The sequence below is a fragment of the Bos javanicus genome, chromosome 6, assembly GCF_032452875.1.
Source record: "Bos javanicus breed banteng chromosome 6, ARS-OSU_banteng_1.0, whole genome shotgun sequence".
Taxonomy (NCBI): domain Eukaryota; kingdom Metazoa; phylum Chordata; class Mammalia; order Artiodactyla; family Bovidae; genus Bos; species Bos javanicus.
Window position 1 is genome coordinate 4,727,373 of NC_083873.1, and position 25,181 is coordinate 4,752,553.

Below are 25,181 nucleotides of genomic sequence, written 5' to 3' on the forward strand. Positions count from 1 at the left end.
GTTGGTTCTAACACAGGCAAGCTGTTTCACATGCATTCTTTAGCAAACTTAAAATGTTAGTTGATTTCTCGCTTGTATGGTAGTGGGCAGCTCCTCCTTATGATTTGCCGTAGATAACCTAGTGCTCTCCTCAAGAAAAGTAATTATTTTATAGTTAATCAACCTTTCTTATTTTTAGGGTAGGAGTGAATCCTTGATGAATATTGAACTTTGAAAAATTTAACATTAATGGCATTTCTGTATTTTCTTACTGTTTTTAATACTTAACAAATCTATCAGTTTTGAAAAATATTTTAAAATCTCCCACTCAGGTTCTTCTTGCATTTCTCATATTTTTATGCTGCTGGTTTCTTACTGTTCTGTATTCTTCATACGTACACTTTATATCATTATGTAATGTTCTGTTTTACTCTGGTGAGTTCAGCCATTAATTGAACCTTGTCTGATACACCATTGCCTTTGTTTTCTTTGCTTTTATCTGTATATTTTTGTCTACCCAGTTCAATAAATTTTTTTATTACTTTCTTTTATCTTTTTGTAATCATGTGTAGCTAGGTTATAGTACATAATGCAGATTTATAATCTCTTCATTTCATAAGAGATTTAAAACTTCATATTTAGTGTAATGACTGATATAACTGATTTTTATTCTTGTCATCTTTATGCTCATTACTTTATCGTTGTATTTTAATTTTCCTTATTTTTGCTGTCCAAGTTACTGTTCATCCTTTTTCCCTCTCTTCTTAAGTGCAACTCACACCTCAATTTGATGATTTACTTTTCCCCTTTCATAATCAGATGCATGTCACTTTTATTTGAAAGCTGGCACTCAGCCATTTTCTCCACACATATGGTTTTGCCCACAGGATGCTCATTTCTGTGTTAATTTCCCTCTTCTCCCTCACCCATTGCTCCCCCCAACCCCTGCCTACTGTACAACCTTGGAATTGCTTTTATCTTCCTGCCTGCCCGCCACCCCACTAAGTTTTGACAAAATGGTGTGTTACTTAATTTCTTTAAAAACATTTTTTTTATTGCTTATACATATTAAGTTTCATAGAAAGAACATGTCTGCGTAGCTTTCTTTTGGTGATGAGAGTTGAACAATACTCATAAAACATAACTGTTCTTGAGTAACTAATAATTACCAAAAATCATAATTGTACAATATTGAAAAATATACAAAAAATACGATTATTGGAGAACAGTTGCTCTACAGTGTTGTGTAGGCCTCTGCCGCACATCCTCACGAATCAGCCACAGGTACACGTATTTCCCTCCCTCTGAGCCCCCTCCAAGTTCCCAGCCCACCCAGCCCTCGGGGTTGTCACAGAAAAGAGTGGAGCTCTGTGTCACACCGCGAGTGCTCCCAGGCTGTCTGTTTACATGCATGGTAGTGTGTGTATTTCCACGCTGTGCTCTCAGTTCGTCTCTCTCCACTGTTCTCTGTGTCTGTGTCTGCATTCCTGCCATGCAGATAGTTTCATCAGTACCGTATTTCTAGATTCCACATGGATGCTTTAATATACAGGATTTGTGTTGCTCTGACTTCCTTCACTTCGTATAATAGGCTCTAGGTTCATCCATCTCATTAGAACTGACTTGAATGAATTATTTTTTATAGCTGAGTAATATTCCATTGTCTGTATGTACCACGTCTTCTGTATCCATTCATCTGTTGGTGGACATCCGGGCTGCTTCCATGTCCTAGCTCTTGTAAGACTGCTGCAATGAATGTTGGGGTACACGTGTCTCTTTCAATTATGGTTTTTTCATGGTATATGCCCAGTAGTAGGATTGTTGGGTCATACGGTAGTTCTGTTCGTAGTTTTTTTTAAGGGATCTCCATACTGTCTTCCATAGTAGCTGTGCCAATTTACATTCTCACCAGCAGTGCGAGAGGATTCCCTTTTCCCACATCCTCTTGACCATTTATTGTTTGTAGATATTTTAATGATGGCCATTCTGACGTGAGGAGAAACCTCTTTACCCAGTTAATTGTGTTTCATTAATTTTGTGTGTTTGTGTACCATCTATTCGTTTTATTTTTCTGATTTCTTTCATTTATTCTGGCTCATTTGTTTAGAAACTTTTCAGTTCTTTTTCTCATATCATGTGGATAATACTGTGTCTGAATCTGTGTGTATCATCAAACAGCTCTCCTTCCCATCAGACTGTGAAGGATTTCCTGACTGGATATGTGATTCTCAGGTTGTTGTGTTTCTCTTTCAACTTATTCTCCAAAAATATTTAACTAGGCAATTATGTGTTTTCAATTTTAGAAGTTTCTTTATTGAGTGCTGCACTTGAATCTCCTTAAATTCCCTTATGTAATTGACATATTCTGTTTATTTATTTATTTTGCCATGCTTCATGGCCTGTAGGATTTTAGTTCCCCGACTAGGGATTGAACCAAGATCATCGACAGTGAGAGCATGGAGTCTTAACCACTGGACTACCAGGAAACTCCCAACGTAATTCCCTTTAATTAAAGTACTCTCTCCTATAGATGTTCTGTTTTACAAGTATGGATCTTATTTTTCTGTTTGGTCTCCCTCGTAGGCAGCTGGGCCCTTGTATAGGCTGTCTGCTGTGGTGGTTTTACTGATGCTCACGACGGGTTATTGGGGAACACTGTGGCATCAGTCCTGCCCTGAAGGCAGACGGCTCTTTGTGGCCTGCAGTGGCAGGTGGGCTCTCAGCTGCCTCCTGGCTTTCTGGTCTCCTTGCACTTTGCTGGGCTGCAGGGATAGGACGGACTGTGGGCTGTGGCCCTGCCTTCTGTGACTTCCAGCTTCTTTACAGGATCCCCTGGTTCCCAGTCCTCAGCACTGCCTCTTGTGCTGTTTTCCAGTGAAGTACTCAGGCTTTTTGGGACAATGCCTCACACCGGTTCTGTGCCAGGACCTAAGACTTCACTTATGCAGCTTCACATACATGCTTGTGGAAGTTGTTTTGCTCAAGAGAACAACTGGCTTAGAGCTGGGGTTGAAGTAAAAGGTGCTCCTTTCAGGTTATTGTATTCCAGAATCACTTCTCCTTCACAGCTCTCCTGCATTTCCCATTTCATACTCCTTTTATAACTGATGCATTTTTCTGCTTTATCCTGGGCACTAGCGCAGTTCTTTGCTGATGTTTGCTGTGTCAGCTCAGAGTAACAGGCACCTGCAGTAATCTAAACCTCAGAGGTTATGCTCTCTCAGTAACAAGGTGTGCATTTGCTGCTATCAGTTCAGTGGCTGCAGATGTCAGGGTGGAAAATTTTGCGATTCTCTCGGGCTTAAAATGGCTGCTTTAGCCCCAGCTATCATGATCTTATTCCAGATGAGGATAAAGAGGAAGTAACCAAGGCATTAGGGTGTTTGTTACCTGCCGACTCAGCTGTCATTTAAGAGCTTTTGTGGTTGGTTCATACTATGATTTCTGCTTTCAGGTTGTTAGCTCTCCTCTCTGCCTAAATGGAGAGCTGATAATGCAGTTTTTCTACCTAGATACATTAGTGCCCTCACAAAGGTCAGTGTTCTAATACTAACGAGAAAGGAAAAGAAGATTGGATATTCTTCATATTGAGCTTTTTAGAAATGCGCTTTTTTGGTGGCCTACTTGAATTGCAAGAGCACACACATGCACAATAGTTGGCCTTGAAATATAATTATATTCTAAGTGGGGACTCTAGCCTCCTTTTGTGAAAAACATTATTTTACATATAAATGATTCAACTGCAGATTGATTCACTTTAATATAACTTGTTTCATTTATATGTATGTGTGTTTTATTTGCTGAACCATTTCAAAGTAAATTACAGGCATTATGACCATTCGTTCCTCCATATTTCAGCATAAGGACATTTTCCTAAATAGCCATACTATCATTTTAGCATCCAACAAAAATAAGTGATTTCTTAATGTCTTCTAATTTCAGCCCATATTCAAATTACTCTAAGTACCTCCAAAATGTTTTTATAGCTGTTTATTTTTGAACTAGAATTCTCATGGACCACCTCTTATACTTAGTTATGTCTATTAAATCTCTCTTAACAGTCTCCCTCTTCCCATTCCCTTAAAAACAAAACAAAGCAAAAAAAAAAAAAAAAAACAGTTATTCTCTGAAGAGAGCAGGCTCTTTGTTTGTGGTATTTGTTTTCTCAAGGCACATTATTTAATGTGTTTCTCTGTTGGTGGTGGTGTTCAGCGGCTAAGTCATGTCGACACTTCTGCGATCCCATGGACTGTCCAGGAGAAAGGCTCCTCTGTCCATGGGATTCTCTCAGTAAGACTACTGGAATAGGTTGCCATTTCCCTGTCCAGGGGTTCTTCCCGACCCAGGGATTGAACCCACTCTCCTGCATTGCAGGTGATTCTTTACTGCTGTGCTGCCCGGGAGCCCTATTTGTTTCTTTGTCTTCTGTATTTCTTCTAATATGAGAGTTAGATATGTACTTTAAAAAAAAACAACACACAAAACCACACTGATATGTGTTAAGCACTTCTGTCTGCCCTCAGGAGCCTCAGGAAACAATGAGTCTTGGCCGTGGGAGGCAGGAAGGAGCACAGGCGGCGTCTCCCGCTCCCCGCTTACGTGGTGCACCTGTGCTCCCTTCTAGATGGTGGGGTCTCCCCAGGCGCCTGGAGAGAGACAGGACAAGGGGAAGAGGTCTGTGCCCTCTGGAGGTGCCTGGAGAGCCTAGCAAACGCCCCTGTCGCATGTCCCTGTGACAGACACTGGGGAACGAAGGGCTGGGATGATTTACTTCATTCTGTGTTTTAGTAGCAGGCATCTAAGATGGTCTTTCTCTTAGTAATGCCAACACTGTGCTGATGCAGCTTGCCATTGTAAAGATGTAACATAATCTGTAGGTTCATACTGTATGGATACCTATTTTACTGTCATGCTTTTACCTAATGGTTTTAGCATTCATTTGATAATCTTTGCCTGAATCAGTTCCTCCTCCTTTTATAAATTAGATTCCTCTGTAAAGAAGAGCTTTCCTTCATTATCTTCTGCTGTTTGGTTATCCTGATGTAGTATTATTATTGAAAAGAGGAGAAAATGCTTAGTTCTTTCTCTTTATTATTTTTTATAGGCTAATATGGCAAATGAGGTGTTTCAAAAATTCTTTTTTTCTCTTTCTGACAATCACTATGGACTTAAGAATGTGTTAATGTTTCAATTACACTCTTGTTTTCTTTGATTCTCAAATTGTTTTAAGTTTGGTCTATGGACGCTAGGATTTGAAAGCTGAAAGGAATCTTGCTGCTGCTGCTAAGTCGCTTTAGTCGTGTCCGACTCTGTGCGACCCCATAGACGGCAGCCCACCAGGCTCCCCCGTCCCTGGGATTCTCCAGGCAAGAACACTGGAGTGGGTTGCCATTTCCTTCTCCAATGCATGAAAGTGAAAAGTGAAGGTGAAGTCGCTCAGTCGTGTCCAACTCCTAGCGACCCCATGGACTGCAGCCCACCAGGCTCCTCCGTCCATAGGATTTGCCAGGCAAGAGTACTGGAGTGGGGTGCCATTGCCTTCTCCTAGAAATCAGCTAATCCATATCTATGACTTCCCAGGTGCTTTAGTTGTAAAGGATCTGCCTGCCAGCGCAGGAGACACAGGTTTGATCCCTGGCTCGGGAAGATCCTCTGGAGAAGGAAATGACAACCCACTCTAGTATTCTTGCCTGGAAAATCCCGTGGACAGAGGAGCCTGACAGATTACAGTCCGTGGGGTCACAAAGAGTCAGACATGACCGAGCGACTAAACAACAAGGAATCTTAGAAATCAGCAAATCTGGATCTCCAAGTTTTATAGCTGAGGAAACAAGCTCAGAAGCTCGTCCACTCTGTTGTGTCACAGGTAATTAGCGGCAGAGCAGGGGTTAGGATCCAGGTCGCTGGAATCCTCAGTGCTTTCCTCACTGAGCAAAGCTTTCAGCAGTAAAGCTTGCTTTCACATTCTTGCTAATAATATTAGTCAAAATGACAGAAAATGGCCCACATGCTTCCAGTCATACATTTCTTTTTATTAAAAGTTATTGTCTAGTCTGGTGGGTCCCAAGTTGAATGGATATTTATCTGCATTGTTTAGAAAGCGAAGAAGCACTGTTGTAGTCTCAGCATTGAGCTAGTCGGAGAAGTGAGTTTGACTTGGACGATTTGGTGTTTGCAGGTTGAATTTGTCTTACAGTCACATTTTATTTGATCTGCACAGAATTTTGGAAACTTGAAATTTATTGCCTATATATATATATACACACAGAGAGAGAGAGAGAGAGAGAGAGAGAGAGAATACTAGTGATTTCATATACAAATTTAAATTGTTGGTTTCAGTAAAATATTCAGTTGGAGTTGGAAAGCTTTTAAATGTGCATGTCCCTCCAGCTGCCCTCCTGGCAGCTCCCTGCTCTATCCTGTATATATTTTTGTCTGATGTTGTGCTGCTTTCCTGCCTCATCTTGTAAGCATTTGGGTTAGTGATTCTTTAGATCGTTGGAAGCAAGGAATTCTAGGAAGATTTCTTGAATATAGGTTGAAGGTAGTAATAATCAGACCCACAAACAGCAAGAAAATGGTAGAGTTGATAGTTTTTTTTTTTTTTTGCTGCTAGTATGAGATCTTCAACAGCTAAATCACGAAGTAAAACCAATGATGACAAGAAGTCAGCTAGAAATTTTTGAAATTTTCAAGGAGATAGTTAGAAATGTTGCTTTCCTTCTAGTCATTAATTATGAACCTCACGTTGGGTGTTGAATAGGCTCGTGCACCTGGTCAGAAATATCTGCTAGAGAAGGGAATGGCAACCCACTCCAGTATTGCCTGGGAAATCCCAGGGACAGAGGAGTCTAGTGGGATATGGTCCATGGGATTGCAAAGAGCAACTGAAAACACACATGCATATATAATTTATATTATGATGAATCCTATGAAATTTTCATATATCAAACATGATTAAATACTAGCAATTTCATACAGTTCAACCAAAAGAAAAAAGTTACAAGTATATGGAGTGTGCGCCCTAAATCTTCCTTCCATTAGTACATTACCCAAGCAATATGAAGCCTGCTGAGGTAGGAGAGACTTACTCTTAGGTTAGAAGTATCATAGAAAATGGTTAGTGAATAAAGCTGTGTATACATTGAAATTACGATTATGAGGAAGTGCTGCTTGTATAATAGAAATGACAGTGAACAGAGAGAGAATGGCACTGGACAGCAGGTGCTGGGATTCTTAGGGGAAGGCTAAGAGTGGGTCCAGTAAGTATAAAAATTTCATCAAAAGCCAAATATAAATTGTTTTAATTGTCTTCAGTGTTTCTTACCACAAGTATATGGGTATCTAAGAGTTAACTATTGATATTTTATAATCTTGCAGCCACAGAAACTCAAGTTTATTTGATCGCATCATCCCAGTATACTCACTAGTGTGCTTTGAAGGCAATTTTACCAAATCGAGAGAGCTAAATATAAATTTATCTCCTCTATCTGAATTTTATGTCAGTGTATTTCAAATTGAATTGCAGCCCATTGGTGCGTTGTGAAATTAATTTGATTATTCACTTCTGTCAAAACTAGTGTTTTTTCAAAAGTGAAGTAAAATGGTGTAGAAAATATGAAATACATTGTACAGAGTAAGGGCAGTGTTACTTCAAGACGTTTACATTTTAGTTTTTAAAGCGTGTGTTTCTGTGCACAGCTGACCTTTGACCAACACGGGAGTTAGTCCACACATAGCATACGGCTGGCCCTCCACATCTACGGTTCTTCCACACCTGTGGATTCAACCAGCCAGGGTGACGCGACTAAAATATCCGTTTAAGTGGACCCACACAGTTGCAACTGTGTTAAGGGTCAGCTGTATATATGTGCGTATACTAGAACAAGATGCAGAATGTATTTCTTGGCTCGAGTGAGAAATTTGAAAGCTGTATTTATTATAGTTTGGTAGTTTTATTTTATGACAAAGTGATTGCTCATTATTAGTAGCAAAGCTTTAAACTCAGATTCCTGATTCTTATTTTGAGTTTTCAAAGCTTAAGAACTTTAATAATCTTACTCGGTCTGCATCTAAGCAGGCGTTTTCCCCCTAATCCCAGTTGTTTTCTTGGGTTTCTGTCTCTTTTGAGGCGTTTGAACCCTGCTTAAGTGCCTGATACAGTTTTCTGTGTCCTCTGGGTTTGTGCCGTGGAGAGGGGCTGACTGGCACAGGCACATCTCTTTGGAAAGTGTATTCTCAGATGGTTTTCTTCCGCAGTAGTTGATGAAGGCTAAATATATGACGAAGTGGAGTGAAAAGTTGAACTATATATGCATTAATACCAAATCCTCAAATTTATTGCTCAAAAAACTGCGTAATACTTGGTTTTTGTCTTTGAAGTTGGCTAAAATAGCCAAATAGCAATCTGCCTGTTGGTGTACTTGTTTTTGGTTTATTTAGGATTATAGTTTTGATTTCAGGGGTCTTCCTAGCATTTTCTGCTTCCTAGTTAACGTTCAGCAATAGATCTTCCAGACTCTGCTGTTACTTGTGACTTCTCAGAACCTCTTTCCTTTATCTGTCAAGTGAGGGCCTGGGTTGTTGTTAGCGTTTAGTCGCTAAGTCGTGTCTGACTCTCTGCGACCTCGTGCACTGTAGCCCACAAGGCTCCTCTGACCGTGGGATTCTCCAGTCAAGAATACTGGCATAGGTTGCCATTCCCTTCTCCAGGGGATCTTCCTGACCCAGGGATCGAACTCCCGCCTCCTGCATTGCCAGGCAGATTCTTCACCACTGAGCCCCCAGGGAACTGTGTTAGCTAGTTGTGCTTCCTTTAAGCTTTAACACTTAACTGTTGCCAGGAGTTGGGTTTTCTGTTGTTCATTAAGTCATTTATATTCCTTGAAACACTATTTTGGTGGCTTTTTCCCCCCTTAACAATGTTCATCAGAAGTTCCGCCATGTCCTTATGGAGGGAAGGGTTCTACTGTAGAATAGTCACGGAAGGTTTGGGGGAGACTCACAAGGACGTGCGGGATCCCGTGTCTTCTCTGAACCATGTCTGTGGCATGCTTGGCTGGACAAGCATGACCCCACTCCCAGTCCCTCCAGCCCCTGCTTGATTGCCTTATTGTGAAGACAGTTTTGCTCACCATCCACCCTGCCTCATAGATCCCTCCCTGTGGGGGCCACTCCTGGTTTTGCCAGCGGTTCTTATCTGGGAATTTGTCCTGTACACAGCTTTCCACATCCCACTCCCAGAGATTCTGATTTTAATAAGCTCAGGACTCTGAATTTGAAACAAGTGACCCTGGTGAATGAATCTCTTGATGGTGATTCAAAGCTTGTGCTTGGAGAAGCCCGGGTTCATGGAGTGCCTCCTTGGTTGATTGAAGGATTGGCAGGAGAATTTAAACTTTATTTATGAACAGTCTTCCTTTGAGAGTGGCAAGCCTACTTCTTTTCTGTTCATAATTGGGGTGAATTTATAGTTTTTATGGAAATCAGGTAATTTTCTGCCTGGTAGGCTTGTCTCTCAAGTCAAGCAAGACTCTGCTTCTCGTGGCTGCAGAGGTTTGAAACATTAAAGTATGATGTTCAGAGTCTTGTCAGAATGTAAATGTTGAGCAATTTAACCCTTTTATGTTGGCTCCTGTGTTGTGGTTTCAGGCTGTTTGGCTAAAAATCGATTAAGTTGGATTTAGATATGTAAATATTTTCTGTTGGGTAAATTATTTAATATTTTAAACATGTTTCAATCACTGGGCAGGAAGATTTAGAGAAAAATTTTTTCCAGAAGAGAAATAATAGTTTATTTTTGTATCTTGATTATTGATTATTGTACTAATTCATTTTCTTTCTTTTTTTTTTTAAAAATTTTATTTTATTTTTAAACTTTACATAATTGTATTAGTTTTGCCAAATGAATCCGCCACAGGTATACATGTGTTCCCCATCCTAAACCCTCCTCCCTCCTCCCTCCCCATACCATCCCTCTGGGTCGTCCCAGTGCACTAGCCCCAAGCATCCAGTATCGTGCATCGAACCTGGACTGGCAACTCGTTTCTTACATGATATTTTACATGTTTCAATGTCATTCTCCCAAATCTTCCCACCCTCTCCCTCTCCCACAGAGTCCATAAGACTGTTCTATATATCAGTGTCTCTTTTGCTGTCTCGTACACAGGGTTATTGTTACCATCTTTCTAAATTCCATATATATGCGTTAGTATACTGTATTTATGTTTTTCCTTCTGGCTTACTTCACTCTGTATAATAGGCTCCAGTTTCATCCACCTCATTAGAACTGATTCAAATGTATTCTTTTTAATGGCTGAGTAATACTCCATTGTGTATATGTACCACAGCTTTCTTATCCATTCATCTGCTGATGGACATCTAGGTTGCTTCCATGTCCTGGCTATTATAAACAGTGCTGCGATGAACATTGGGGTACACGTGTCTCTTTCCCTTCTGGTTTCCTCAGTGTGTATGCCCAGCAGTGGGATTACTCTCCAGAAAGCAGGAATAGAAGGAACACACCTCAACATAATAAAAGCTGTATATGACAAACCCACAGCAAACATTATCTTCAATGGTGAAAAATTGAAAGCATTTCCTCTGAAGTCAGGAACAAGACAAGGGTGCCCACTTTCACCATTACTATTCAACATAGTTTTGGAAGTTTTGGCCACAGCAATCAGAGCAGAAAAAGAAATAAAAGGAATCCAAATTGGAAAAGAAGAAGTAAAACTCTCACTATTTGCAGATGACATGATCCTCTACATAGAAAACCCTAAAGATTCCACCAGGAAATTACTAGAAATAATCAATGATTGTAGTAAAGCTGCAGGATATAAAATCAACACACAGAAATCCCTTGCATTCCTATACACTAATAATGAGAAAACAGAAAGAGAAATTAAGAAAACAATTCCATTCACCATTGCAATGAAAAGAATAAAATACTTAGGAATGTACTAATTCATTTTCAATATAATCATTACTATTCAGGGTGAAAAGTTTGGACCCTTTGCTGGAGAGAAGAGAATGCCTGAAGATTTGGATGAAAATATGGATTACAGGTTGATGTGGGAGGTGAGAATCTGATTTTAAATATTTAAAATATGTTTCTCTTTGTACTATTTAATTCATTTATAAGGTTAGGTTAATAGATATTGATATTAGTTGACTGTTTAAGCATTGAATGTTTTAGTTTTAAGGAACCTGAGTACCTTGAGAGTTTAGCATTTAAAAAAAATTGTTGAAATATATAACTAGATAATTATTCTAGAACTCTGAATCAGTTTATATACTTCATCATTAAAAATGTTTAATTAATTGATTTATTTGTCTGACCTCGCCAGTTCTTATTTGCAGCCTGTGAGGTCTTCGCTCTTTGCTGTGGCATGTGGGGTTTTTTTTAGTTGCTGCATGTGAACTTTCAGTTGTGCCATATGGGATCTAGTTCCCTGACTAGGGATTGAACCTGGGCCTCGTGCATTGGGAGCCTGGAGTCTTAGCTACTGGACCACCAGGAACGTCACTGTACTTCATCATTAAAAATAAGTCATCCGTGAATAAGGATGTTTGGATTTAAAGATAAGCATATTCTTTTTATGGATTTAGAATTTGATTTCTGAAAATGAAATTATGTTTTTTGTTTAACTTTTATTTCCCAATTGCAGTTCTAATTGCACAGGAACAATTCCGAGCTTTATATTGGAACAGAAATCCCAGCTTAAAATGTACCTTACTTTTAAAAACATATTTAAAGAACTATGACACTGTAGATAGTCTTTTGCAATCTAAAGTCTCTCTAATGCAGGAATTTATATATGCAAATACACATACATATATATTATGTATATATTTGGAGAATTTTCATCCTAGCTTATGCCACTTACTTTCATTACTGTTCTTTTCTAATCTTTAGAAAAAGAAGGGCCTAGGGGGTGGAAATGGAAAAACAGAGGTGTGGATATTGTTTGAGAAAAGCTGGAAAAGGAAACTCAGTTCCAAGCATTTTATTTGGTGGGTTCCATGAGGGGGTTGGGAGCTGAGGTATGTGTGGATGGGGCTGAGAGAAGTAGGATCGTTAAATCAGAGAGGGATGCAGCGCTGGACCAGAGAACCAGGCATACGCCGTCTCTCTGAATGTGCATTTATCAGTTAGGGTCACCAGAGGTGTGGGTGGGGGGTGTGTTTCCCCCAGGGGATTGACTCACATGATTATTGGGGTGCCATGCTGGAGCCTGTAGGCTGGAAACTCAGACGAGAGCTAAGACTCCGGTCTTGAGGAAGAACTTCTCGAGCATACCTGTTTTTGCAGTTGAGTCCTTTGGTTTGGTCAAAGGCCACACAGAGTGTTGACAGTAATCTCCTTTATTTAAAGTCAGCTGACTGTAGATGTTAGCCACATCTGTAAAACACCTTCAGTGAAACCTGGGTTACTATTTGATTAAATAACTGGGTACTGCCATCTGACCAAATTGACACATAAAACTGTACTATCTGCAAGCAAAACAGATTTTTAAGCATCACCGTATTGCTGAAACTGTTGGATGTAGGGAGTAGGGTTGCTTGAGAAGGAGATTCTTGAAAGATTTCTGAAGTGCAGGTGATGGAAAATGGAAGTTTTATAATATAGTCTTTAAGTGGAAAATGTTACAGGTTTGCCTTAATTTAATATACTGTTTTAATTGTTTATGTTTATAAACCTAAAAAGATTTCTAATGCCCTTAACTGTTTATTGGGCTTCCCTGGTGGCTCAGACGGTAAAGTGTCTGCCTGTAATGTGGGAGACCTGGGTTTGATCCCTGCGTTGGGAAGATCCCCTGGAGAAGGCAATGGCAACCCACTCCAGTATTCTTGCCTGAGAAATTCCATGGATGGAGGAGCCTGGTGAGCTACAGTCCACAGGATCGCAGAGTCTGACACAACTGAGCGACTTCAGTGGGTTTCTGTTTTTCTATAAGGTGTTAACTTTCTTAGCAGTTAATTTTTTTACCATGAAAATTTTCAAAAATCAAACATTTATGTGACAAAATAAATAAGCCACACATGATAAAAACATAAGTTATTAAAGAGGTCATTAATGACTTTTGATATTTGTTTTATTGTCTCTAAAAGTTTTAATGTTGTGGTCAGGTTAATATCTTGCACAGCTGGTAATGCTAAGCAGATAATGATTATCATTTTTATTTTGAAAAAGAAGTCTTCCATATGGGCAATGTAAGGAGGCTGCCAGTGCCACAGTAGACCATCTTTGCATTCTGTGTTCCTGTGGTTCTATGGTATCTTTCTTGTTTGTTTTTACATTTCAATAATATACCCAATTCTCTCACTTTTCTACCCAAAGAGCTATTGATTATTAAATCATTCTGTATTCAGGTGGTGTTATACTCATGTAATGATTGCTGTTCTCTGTTTTCTTTTACTTTTTATTTTATGCCTGTTTTGATTAAACAATATTTGTACTTGTGACCCAGTTCAAAAGGGTACTGGTGAAGAGGCTTCCTGTGCCCCACAAGCCCTCTCTTCTCACCTAACAGCTTGGATTCCTTTAATCCAGGGTTCACGTGCTTCTCCCTCATGGACTCCTTCCTTCCGAGTCTGGTCTTCGGGGTGGCTTGTTGCTGGGCTCTGCGCTGCACTCTTGCACTGCTGGGCAGGGCAGAGGATGCTCTCAGTGTTACAGCTTCTTGGGGGAGCATTTGAAAACAATCAACACACCATCTGAACTGCAGCAAAGGTTTGCTGTTGGCTAGCTTTAGTTCTGTTCCTTATTGTGTTAATGAAGAGAGTGGCTTCCTATCCTTGAGATGCATTCTTCAAGTCCATTTTTGATGTTTTAGCTTTGGAGCTGCCAGGATTCAGAGGGTGCACAGAGAAAGGAGGATGACTGGTTCTACTGCAGTCTTCCCCTCTTGGAACCCTTTGAACCCTCTCAAAGGGAGATAGTGAGCCTTCCCTCCCCTGGTGGGTAATTTGGGACCAGTTACTTAAGTCTAAGTAACAGTGGTAAAGAATACGCCAGCCAATGCAGGAGATGCAGGTTCAATCCAGATTCCATGGAAATGGGAATGGTAACCCCCTCCAATATTCTTATGTGAGAAATCCCATGGACAGAGGAGCCTGGCAGACTGCAGTCTCTGAGGTCACAAAAGAGTCAGACACAACTTAGAGACTAAGTACACCCAGTGGCTCTAGAGTGAACCACTTTCAGCTCTCAGATATGTGGTCCTTCTCCAGCCAGTGGTTGTCTATGCTGTGGTTATGGAGCGGGAGCCAGGTAGTGCTGTGGTGTCTGCAAAGTGACGTCATGCAAGAAGGCACACGGCATGATAGCTCTTTGTCAGTTTATATTTTGGTTATGGTGTCAGCAGTTATGGTGGACAAGGCCACGGGCCCCTAGAGGGCGTTTCACACCAGAGGCTTGGAGGTACGGGTGAGGATTGTGGTTACTGGTGTGCCTGAGTCCCTGTTGGTGTGGGCCAGGTGAGGGTTTCAGTGGGGAGTGTTGACTTTGTCTGCTGCAGCCTCCCCTCTCCCTGCTGAGGGGCAGCTTGGTGCTCACCGATGCCCACTGCTCAGGGCATTCACCGGCACCTCAGCCTCCCTTTGTGTTGGCCACCAGGATTTGAGATCGGGGTCTGAAGAGACTGTCTCCTCTGTCCTTAAGTCTCCTTGATACCTCAGGGTTCTCATTTAAATTTTAGCAAAGGAATTCTGGATTTCTGAAGCCTCGGGCCAGTTATAGAGTATGAAGTTGGAAACCAGTGCTCCATTGTGAATGCTTCTCATTGTTAGTTTGTGGAATGTGCGCAGTTGTCTGTATTGTATTCTGTTCCTTCCTTAAGTAGAAGTCTTTCTGCATACTTTTCCCCAGGTGGTTTGGGGTCTGAGATACATTTTCTTCTGTTCTCTACCTGCTCAGACTTGGTCTAAGACCAACATCCATTGGAGTAATGTTGTTAAAACTCTCAGTAATCTTTGTTTTTAAATCTCCAGGATCTTCTCTTTTTGTAATATTTTCTTCATTATTTCAAACTACAGCTCGAATGCCTTTTCTCCAGGCACTGTCTCTTATTCTAACACGTATCTCTAAGTTGTGGTACCTTTATATTGTGTGGGCTTCCCTAGTGGCTCAGTGGTAAAGAATCTACAGGAGATATGGGTTTGACTTCTGGGTCAGGAAGATCCCCTGGAGAAGGAAGTGGCCACCCACACCAGTATTCTTGTCTGGGAAAACCCATGGACAGAAGGCGCCTGGTGGGCCACAGTCCATGGGGTTGCGGAAGAGTCAGACACAACATAGTGACTAAACATAAACCACCTACAGATTACAGCACAGACTGCATTTCACTGCTGCCTGCTGTTCTTCAGGTATTCCACAGTGGCTGTCGATGAATCCGGTGTCTTCCTGAAGCCTCCAAATGGCTCTGCTCTGTTGGCAGGGCATCTTCCCTTCTTTTCCTGGAGCATCCTCTTGCATTGTCTGTAAGGGATTTTTTTTGTGTGGAAACTGGCCTGGGAAGTTCTCAGAACTTGGCCTTGTTCTGATGTTTCCAGTTGAGTCATTTATTCCTAAACTTTCCATCTATTCTGAGATCACAGAGTTCTCAACCCCATTCCTCCGTCTCCTGCTCGGGATGGGTTTGTTTTCTGCTCAGTCTTTGAACACTTCCACTGAGGTAGGGTGTTCAGTGGTGTGACCTGAGCCAGATTGAGCCAGGATGTCATGCCCTGGGCTCAGTACTCCTGGATGGTCCCTCTGTGGGCAGACAGTTCTTGCGGTTAGCCAGCTATGATCTCACATGCAGAAATCCCAAAGAACCAGATAACAATTGGAGACTCCAGTGAAATATACCAGTCCTGGGTGATGTTTTTATTAAAAAAAAAAAATCAAATCTCTTTTACTTTGATTTTTTTTTGCTATTGTATCATCTATAACTTAGTAGAAAAATATCTATCTCAATGCAAGAATAGGAAAGAAACATAACACTGTTTGAACTTTGCTGCTTAAATTGTCATGCTCTTAACATAAAGGAGCTGCAGTCTTGTAAGGGTTCCAGAGGTAACTCCTGGTGGGATACCACGAGTACAGTTAGAATAGCCTGCTTCACCTGCATGAGCCTGACTTAAAGGTGTTTAAACAGTTTTACTGTTGTTTACTTTCTGAATCTGTTCCCTTGAAGATTAATAGAGGAAAGCTGTATTTTTTACATCCGAAACTGAAAGTGAAAGTGGATCAGTTGTGTCCTACTCTTTGCGACCCCATGGACTATAGCCCACCAGGCTCCTCTGTCCCTGGGGAGTCTCCAGGCAAGAGTACTGGCATGGGTTGCCATGCCCTCCTCCGTGGGATCTTAAGGCTAGGGGAATTACCAGGGCAATTAGTCATTACGGTTTACTAGATAGCTGCATATTACAAAATGCAGAATATCAAATTATCATAGCTTTATTTATTTTAGTCAGCAGAAATGATTTTGTACCTCTGAATACATGTTTTCAAAAATGTAGCTATCAGAATTATAAGATGACAAGATTTGCAGGTGTATTTGTAAGAGTTGTTAATATCCTACAGTTATAGTGAATTATTATTTCAAAATGTACATACCAGATGACCTGGGGGCCCTTTTGTCACTGGCCAAATAAATGTAGATTGTTCTTGGAAACTTCTTTCCCAACCTCCATTCTCCACTTCACTTACACACTGGTGATGCTTACTAATTAATAACTGCTCTGTGGTTCTAACAAAGAAAGAGCAGATAGGAGCCAGGTGAAGACTAAAATAGCCACCTTACTAATGAGGTGTATGTGTGGTATATATTACATGAGCATATAATAACTCTTTTAAGTTCATGGCTCCAAAAAGTTGAATTGGTGAATCTGACTGGGATCCTCGGTTTGAATGGAGACTTTATACTCTGTTTCTTGAATCTTGCCCTGTGGACCAGAAGTGTACAAAGTGGACACTAGATACTCTGCTTCTTAAATCTTGGTCTTTGTGGCAAGAGTTGGGCCTGCAGTTTAGATTCTGAATGTATATGCCATCAGTCCTCTCATGGAGAATTGTGGCCTGACTCACACGTTCAGTTTGCAGCACATCAGAGAGCATGGGAGAGAGACAGGTGTGCAGCCTGTGGTGAAAGGCATATCCCGAGTCTGATGGTAGGTGTGCTTCCTGCACAGTAGGGAGCTGGGCACGGGAAGGAGGAGGCGTCAGTGTCTTAACAATCAGCTGAAGAGAAGGAATCAAAAGGAGAGAAGCTCAATCATTTCTCTCCCATGGAGGAAAAAGTGAGGGAATGTTTGCTGAGGACACACACACACACAGATTTAGCCTTTCTCTTTTTCTCATACTGAGAAATGATGAGGTTAGAAATTCTTCACAAAGCAGAAATAGGCATGATAAGTGAAACATGGTAGAAAGAGCAAGGATACCAGGGTCAGGCAATCTTCAGTGTGATTTCACGCTGAGGATCCAGTAAAGCTTTTGCTTTCTTGGAGTTTATGTTTCAGCAGGGAAAGAGAGATACAAAACACCTTTAATGAGTAATACAAAGAAAGGTAGTGATATGGATATAAAGAAAATAAAATAGGGCAAGAAAACGTACTTCGTATGAGAACTTGAACACACTTATTACTGCTGAGAACAGCTACAAAAGACAGATTAAATATAAAAGTGATTTGTTTAAGGCCATCGAAGAGCTGATAAAGAGAAGATTCCTAGAGTGACTAAGGCTCCAGAGAGAGGAAAACTTTAAACAGATGAATTGATAATCTATAGCCTTTTTTTTCCCCTCTTGGGGAAGTGGTCAGAGCTTTGCTGATTCTGGATATGGGCAAGAGGCTGAAAATTCGACCTCAGCCCAAGAAGAGGGTTTGTGTTTGAGCACAGAGTAGCAAATAGAGCTTTGGGCAGTGTTGTGGGGTTGGAGTGACATTATTGGAGACCCAAAGCAACTCAGAAACATTGTTGGCGCCTCCTCAAAACATTTGCAGAATTGTGAACCTGCATGACAGAATGCTATAAAGTTAAACCATGTATGGTACTTCTAAAAGGCAGTGTTCTGCAGTTTCATGTTGCCGTAGAGGGGCCCTCAGTTGCACATCACACTTCCATTTAGAAGGAAGCATCGTATGGTGGTGCTGTAGGGATAGGATCAACTGAGGCTGGCTGAAGTCTGCCTTAACTGCAGCCAGCTTGAATCAGCCTTCATAGCTTACAGTGAACAGTTTCCACGTTGTCTGGCAGAGGTTGGGGTGAACCCTATAATATCTGCATCCTCTAATTTTTTTTTTAACTACATAGTGTCCAACATTAATAAAATGACTAGATGCTAAGAGATAGGACCATATGACTAAAACCACAAGAAAGGCTGGACAATGGAAAGTGACTTAGGAGGATTCAGATATTGATTGGAGTTAGCAAATGAGGACTCTTAAAATAAATGTTACTAGTATGTTTTAGCAAATGGAATGGAGAAGGCACTGGTGACCCACTCCAGTACTCTTGCCTGGAAACTCCCATGGATGGAGGAGCCTGGTGGGCTGCAGTCCATAGGGTCGCTAAGAGTCAGACAGGACTGAGCGACTTCACTTTGACTTTTCACCTTAATGCATTGGAAAAGGAAATGGCAACCCACTCCAGTGTTCTTGCCTGGAGAATCCCAGGGATGGGGGAGCCTGGTGGGCTTCCATCTATGGGGTCGCACAGAGTTGGACACGACTGAAGCGACTTAGCAGCTTAGCAGCAAATGGAAGAAAAGATGAAGCAAACAGATGAGAAGATGGAGAATTTTACTAAAAATTGGGAGGTATAAATACCAGGTGGACTAGACAGAAATATTCAAACTGAAAATGTGAACTCAGTATTTGAATTAGGTATTAAATATGACACAGCAAAAGACAAGATTAGTGATGAATAAAAGAAGTCAATGGAAAATATTGAAAATGAAGCACAGAGACTAAAAATAGATATATGAAAAGTGAATTAATGTGTCTGTAATGTTAGGATCTTTTAGCACTTGATGAAGAAGGAGAAAATGAGGAAGACGCAAGTTTGATGTAATAATGGCTGAGAATTTTCCAAAACTTATTTAGGAGACTTTGGTTTGATCCTTGGGTTGGGAAGACCCCCCTGGTTACTGGAATGGGTTGCCATGTCCTTCTCCAGGGAATCTTTCCAATCCAGGGATCGAACCCAGGTCCTCCTGCATTGCAGGTGCATTCTTTACCACATGAGCCACCAGGGAACCACCCCCCCCCAAAAAAAAATTACCTGGTGAATTGAAGCAGCTCTGTGAGCCTCAAATACCACCACTGTAAAGAAAGCCACACTTGTTAGATATATCTTGGTAAGACTATAGAAAACCAAGACAATCTTTAAAGCAGGCAGGAAAAAAAAAAAAGAGAGAGACGTTACTTTCAAAAAAGAAACAGTAATACTGAAAGCTCTCTTTTAACAGAAAAGATAAAAAAAATAATCAACAACCAAAATATGTCTTTAAGAGAACATCATTGCAATCCAGAATTCTATACCCAGTAAAAATATTTAAAATGAAGGTATAGTTCTCTGGGCCTCTTCAGTTGTGATGGTCTCCCTCGTGAGTGTGCTTTGGAATTGCCTTGCAGCATTAGCCCCAGCGTTGTCTTCACTTACTTTTCAAATGTGGAAACTGAGATGACTGCCAAATCCCACCCAGAGGAAAATTTTGCTACTCTGAATTCACAGAAGGGAGGCAAAGAACAATAAGAACATTTAAATACACAGGTATTGTTTGAATTTATATAGACAGATTTTACTAACAACAGTGAGAAATTTTTCAAATAGAACTAAAGTGTAACAAATCCTGCAGTCTTTTCAAAGGAAATCATAATTGATCTCCCAGATCCCAATTTTAGGGGTAATGTTTGTTGACCATGTGCACATAACTCCCCTGCATAGGGATGAGAATGAAGAGATGTCAATGTATTTTCTCAACTGAAGTGACAGAACTTGAAGATATTAAATCATATACTGAACATGTTTTCATTTTGCTAAAAATCCTTGCTTTAAAATACTTTTTCCAGTGTATTTTATCTCAGTCAGAGTGGCAACCCATGTTCAGTGTGAACTGAAATCAAATGGGAATCTGGAAAGGACCTGATGAAATGTTTGTGTCAGACACAACGGAAAGAGGTAGTACTGAACATGTTTTAATTTTGCTAAAAATCCTCGCTTTAAAATATTTTTTCCAGTATATTTTATCTCAGTTAGAGTGGCAACCCATGTTCAGTGTGAACTGAAATCAAATGGGGATCTGGAAAGGACCTGATGAAATGTTTGTGTCAGACACAAAGGAAAGAGGTAGTATCTTGAAGAGGTAGCGTGAAAAATCTCAGACCTTCTTCACTTGGTTCACTGATGATTTGGATGCAGGTGGAGGCAAATTAAAAGAGTTAATCAAAGATGATATTTGGCCAAATCTATTGAATTTGTTGATAATAAATTAGAAGCAGCTGAAGTTCATAATGATGGAGACTTGGAACATTTTGATGATGAAGAGGAAGGAGGTGAAAGAGAGGATGGAAGATGGTGACAATATGAGAAAGAAGAAAGGTTGTAGAGGAAGATGAGTAAGAGAATACTAGTAGACTCCAGCTTTCCTTTTAGTTTTAAATATTTTATATTCTCTTGGTGCAAGTTGCCATCTCTGGTTTTTCCCTTTTATGCTCAGTTGTCTTGTCCTAATGAGGTGCCTTTATTTTTTTGTCTCTTTATTATATGATTGCCCACTTATTTTGTGGGAGACTATATTGAACAAAATATAATGGGGAACCATCTCTAATTATTTTTTTATTCAAATTCCTTTTTATTCCTTCTTGTCTCAAAATATGTGAATGTAATGATGTGGAATTAACACATCACCATGCACTGTGAGGAAGAAGAAAATTTTCTCCCCTTGTTCTGCCAGAAGCTGGAGAGTGTTCATCCTCCTTGTGCTTAAAATTCTTGATTTTTACTTGTTTTTTAATTTTATTTTTTAAAAACTTTTAATTTTGTACTGGGATATAGGCAGTTAACAATGTTGTGATAGTTTCAGGTGAAGAGACTCAGCCATACATTTTACATGCATCCAGTCTGCCCCAAACTCCCCTCCCATCCAGGCTGCCACGTACATTGAGCAGAGTTCCATGTGCTTTGCAGTAAGTCCTTGTTGATTATTCATTTTAAAAACAGCAGTGTGTACATGTCTCTTCTAAACTCCCTAACTGTCCCTTTCTCCCATCCTTCCCCTGGCAACCATAAGTTTATTTTCTTAAGTCTGTGAGTCTCTTTCTGTTTTGCAAGTAAGTTCATTTGTATCATTTCTTTTTAGATGCCACATATAAAGGGTATCATATATTTCTCCTTCTCTGCCTGACCTATTTAATTGAGATTTTTACATCTTTTAAGTGCTCAGAGATTTCACTGTGACTCTGTAATATGGGCGTTTAACATTATCACCATATAAAATCCCAAAGTGCATTTTTTGTATTTTGTGAAAAAATTGAATAAAATGGAATTATGTCAAGTGAGGAAAGAATGAGTTTGAATTGTTAGGGCATTTGAGTGTTGGTAGGAGAGGAGAGAGAGAATGGGGCAGAAGTAAGTTTCAAAGATAATAGTATCAGAGTGTGTATTTTCACAAAATAAATTGCATACCTTCCAAATTAGATTTGTTTGATGACTGGTACTGTCAAGAAAATAAAAGATATATTCAGGCAGCAAGAGCCAGGAGACCTGCATCAAAAGGAATACTAAAGTAAAGGTAATTCTTCTGGGATAAGAAAAATGAATCTTGATGGGGACTTGGAAATCCAGAACAGATTGAAGATCAATAAAGGGTAAATATATGGATAAATAAACATAAATATTGATGATACCAAACAGTTATAGAAGTGAAACCGTATATGTTTCATTTCTATGCGTTTGAAACCATATATAATTTATATAATGGTAAGAGCAATTGACTTCACATCCCAGGATGTCAGAGACAGACATCCTGGAATGTGAAGTCAAGTAGGCCTTAGGAAGCATCACTACGAACAAAGCTGGTGGAAGTGATGGAATTCCAGTTGAGCTGTTTCAAATCCTGAAAGATGATACTGTGAAAGTGCTGCACTCAATATGCCAGCAAATTTGGACAACTCATCAGTGGCCACAGGACAGGAAAAGGTCAGTTTTCTTTCCAATCCCAAAGAAAGGCAATGCCGAAGAATGCTCAAACTACCGCACAATTGTACTTATCTCACATGCTAGTAAAGTAATGCTCAAAATTCTCCAAGCCAGGCTTCAACAAGTGCATGAGCCAGGAAATTCCAGAGGTTCAAGCAGGTTTTAGAAAATACAGAGGAACCAGAGGTCAAGTTGCCACATCTGTTGGATCATCGAAAAAACAAGAGAGTTCCAGAAAAACATCATTTCTGCTTTATTGACTATGCCAAAGCCTATGACTGTGTGAATCACAATAAACTGTGGAAAATTCTGAAAGAGATGGGAACACCAGACCACCTGACCTGCTTTTTGAGAAATTTGTATGCAGATCAGGAAGCAACAGTTAGAACTGGACATGGAACAACAGACTGGTTCCAAATAGGAAAAGGAGTATGTCAAGGCTGTATATTGTCACCCTGCTTATTTAACTTCTATGCAGAGTACATCATGAGAAATGCTGGGGTGGATGAAGCACACGCTGGAATCAAGAGTGCTGGGAGAAATATCAATAACCTCAGATATGCAGATGACACCACCCTTATGGCAGAAAGTGAAGAAGAATAAAGAGCCTCTTGATGAAAGTGAAAGTGGAGAGTGAAAAAGTTGGCTTAAAGCTCAACATTCAGAAAACGAAGATCATGGCATCTGGTCCTATCACTTCATGGGAAATAGATGGGGAAACAGTGGAAACAGTGGCTGACTTTATTTTTCTGGGCTCCAAAATCACTGCAGATGGTGATGCAGCCATGAAATTAAAAGATGCTTACTCCTTGGAAGGACAGTTATGACCAACCTAGACAGCATATTAAAAAGCAGAGACATTACTTTTCCAACACAAGACCGTCTCCTCAAGGCCATGGTTTTTCCAGTAGTCATGTATGTATGTGAGAGTTGGAGTATAAAAAAAGCTGAGCACCAAGGAATTGATACTTTTGAACTGTGGTGTTGGAGAAGACTCTTGAGAGTCCCTTGGACTGTAAGGAGATCCAACCAGTCCATCCTAAAGGAAATCAGTCCTGAGTGTTTATTGGAAGGACTGATGTTGAAGCTGAAACTCCAGTACTTTGGCCACTTGAAATGAAGAGCTGAGTCATTTGAAAAGAGCCTAATCCTGGGAAAGATTGAGGGCAGGAGGAGAAGGGGATGACAGGATGAGCTGGTTGGATGGCATCACCGAATCAATGGAGATGAGTTTGAGTAAACTCCAGGCATTGCTGATGGACAGGGAGGCCTGGCATGCTGCAGTCCATGGGGTCACGAAGAGTTCGACATGACTGAACAACTGAACTGAACTGGAGCAATTTGAAAGGCAGTAAGGAAGCTAATGGAATTAAAGAGTTTTGAGGTTCTAGCATTATCAGGTAAATTTATCTAAATTGTGTAAAATAATAAATGATTGTTTTGACTAACAAGTTAATAAAGGGAAAATGGGATAATAAAATAATTTTATTAATTAAAAGCCCAGGAAGTAAGGAAAAAAGAGCTAGGTCATATACAAAGTAAATAACCAAAATTGTATCTATAAATCCAACGCAGTCAATAATTATATAAAACTTTGTAGATTGAGTACTAAGTACTTCCAGTAAAACACTGTTCTGCCTTGGATCCCCAAACCAACCAATGTCCCTTTAACAGACAATTTTAAAATGCAAAGACACAGAAAGCCTAAAATAGAAGCATGGATAAATGTATATATCATGCAAATGCAAATGATAGGTAATCAGGTGTAACTTCACTGGTATTTGACAAAGTGGACTTGAAGGAAAAGGCATTACTAAAATAAAGATGGTCCATACGAAAAACGATGTGTATGTTTCAAATGTGAAGGCAATCCAAATGGAAGACTTAAGCACATCTTTCTCACATGCTCATAGAATAAGTGGAAAGATAAAGCTGGAAAGGACAGAGAGAGAATCTGGTCAAGTTAACATCCATGTTCTAATTAACATATAGAACTTTGTACTCAGTGCTAGTTGACCAAATGATGCACATGAAACACTTTTCAAAATTAACTGTATGCTGAGTCATAAAGCACAAGACGATTGATTTCAAAAGGTGCAGTCTCATTAAAAAATTTAGAAAGATGGTAACAATAACCCGATGTACGAGACAACAAAAGAGACACTGATGTATAGAACAGTCTTATGGACTCTGTGGGAGAGGGAGAGGGTGGGAAGATTTGGGAGAATGATATTGAAACATGTAAAATATCATGTAAGAAACGAGTTGCCAGTCCAGGTTCGATACTCGATACTGGATGCTTGGGGCTAGTGCACTGGGACGACCCAGAGGGATGGTATGGGGAGGGAGGAGGGAGGAGGGTTCAGGATGGGGAGCACATGTGTACCTGTGGCGGATTCATTTTGATGTTTGGCAAAACTAACACAATTATGTAAAATTAAAAAAAAAATTTAGCAATTTACTGTTTTTGTGTGTGTGGAATTTGATTCTGAAATTTATGTGAAAATTCAAGGGGTCATGAATTCTCAAGGGAGCCTTACAGTGACAGAACTGGAGGATTTATTAAACATCAAGGTATATTAAAGAGGAATTCTAATTTAATACTGTTATGCTCACACCGGGATAGACAGATAGACATTATTTCTGACAGAGATGTCATTAACAATATGGTGGGAAAAGGATGGTGTTTTCAATAATAGTGTCAGGTAAAAATAATTTTCTTATGGAAAAAGGGTATTTTACCCAAACTCACATCATATATAAAAGAGTCAGTTTAATATGAGTATAAATGTAAAAGTCATATTAAAAAAGTTAGCCTTTAAAGGAAAATATTAAATACCATTTTCTTAGGTTACTTGGAGTTTTCTTAAATAATGAACACTGTGAAGGGTTTATTGTTATTGTTCAGTGGCTGAGTCATGTTCGACTCTTTGCAGTCCCATGAACTGCAGCATGCCAGGCTTCCCTGTCCTTCACTATCTCCCGGAGTTGGCTCACTCATGTCCATTGAGTC

General features: G+C 40.0%; 1 protein-coding gene across 9 annotated transcripts in view; it reads left to right on the forward strand.

Moving 5' to 3' along the window:
- The window catches only part of PRDM5 (PR/SET domain 5), a 250,511-nt gene that overhangs the window by 20,545 nt on the left and 204,785 nt on the right, over positions 1 to 25,181 (forward strand). For 8 of the 9 annotated variants that reach the window (XM_061419279.1, XM_061419285.1, XM_061419280.1 and 5 more), the window contains exon 2: positions 10,975 to 11,058. In XM_061419279.1, the coding sequence (XP_061275263.1) occupies positions 10,975 to 11,058 (84 nt within the window). Of the gene's footprint in view, positions 1 to 1,171; positions 5,846 to 10,974; positions 11,059 to 25,181 lie in introns of those variants that run through there. The other variant, XM_061419281.1, reaches the window with a different exon arrangement.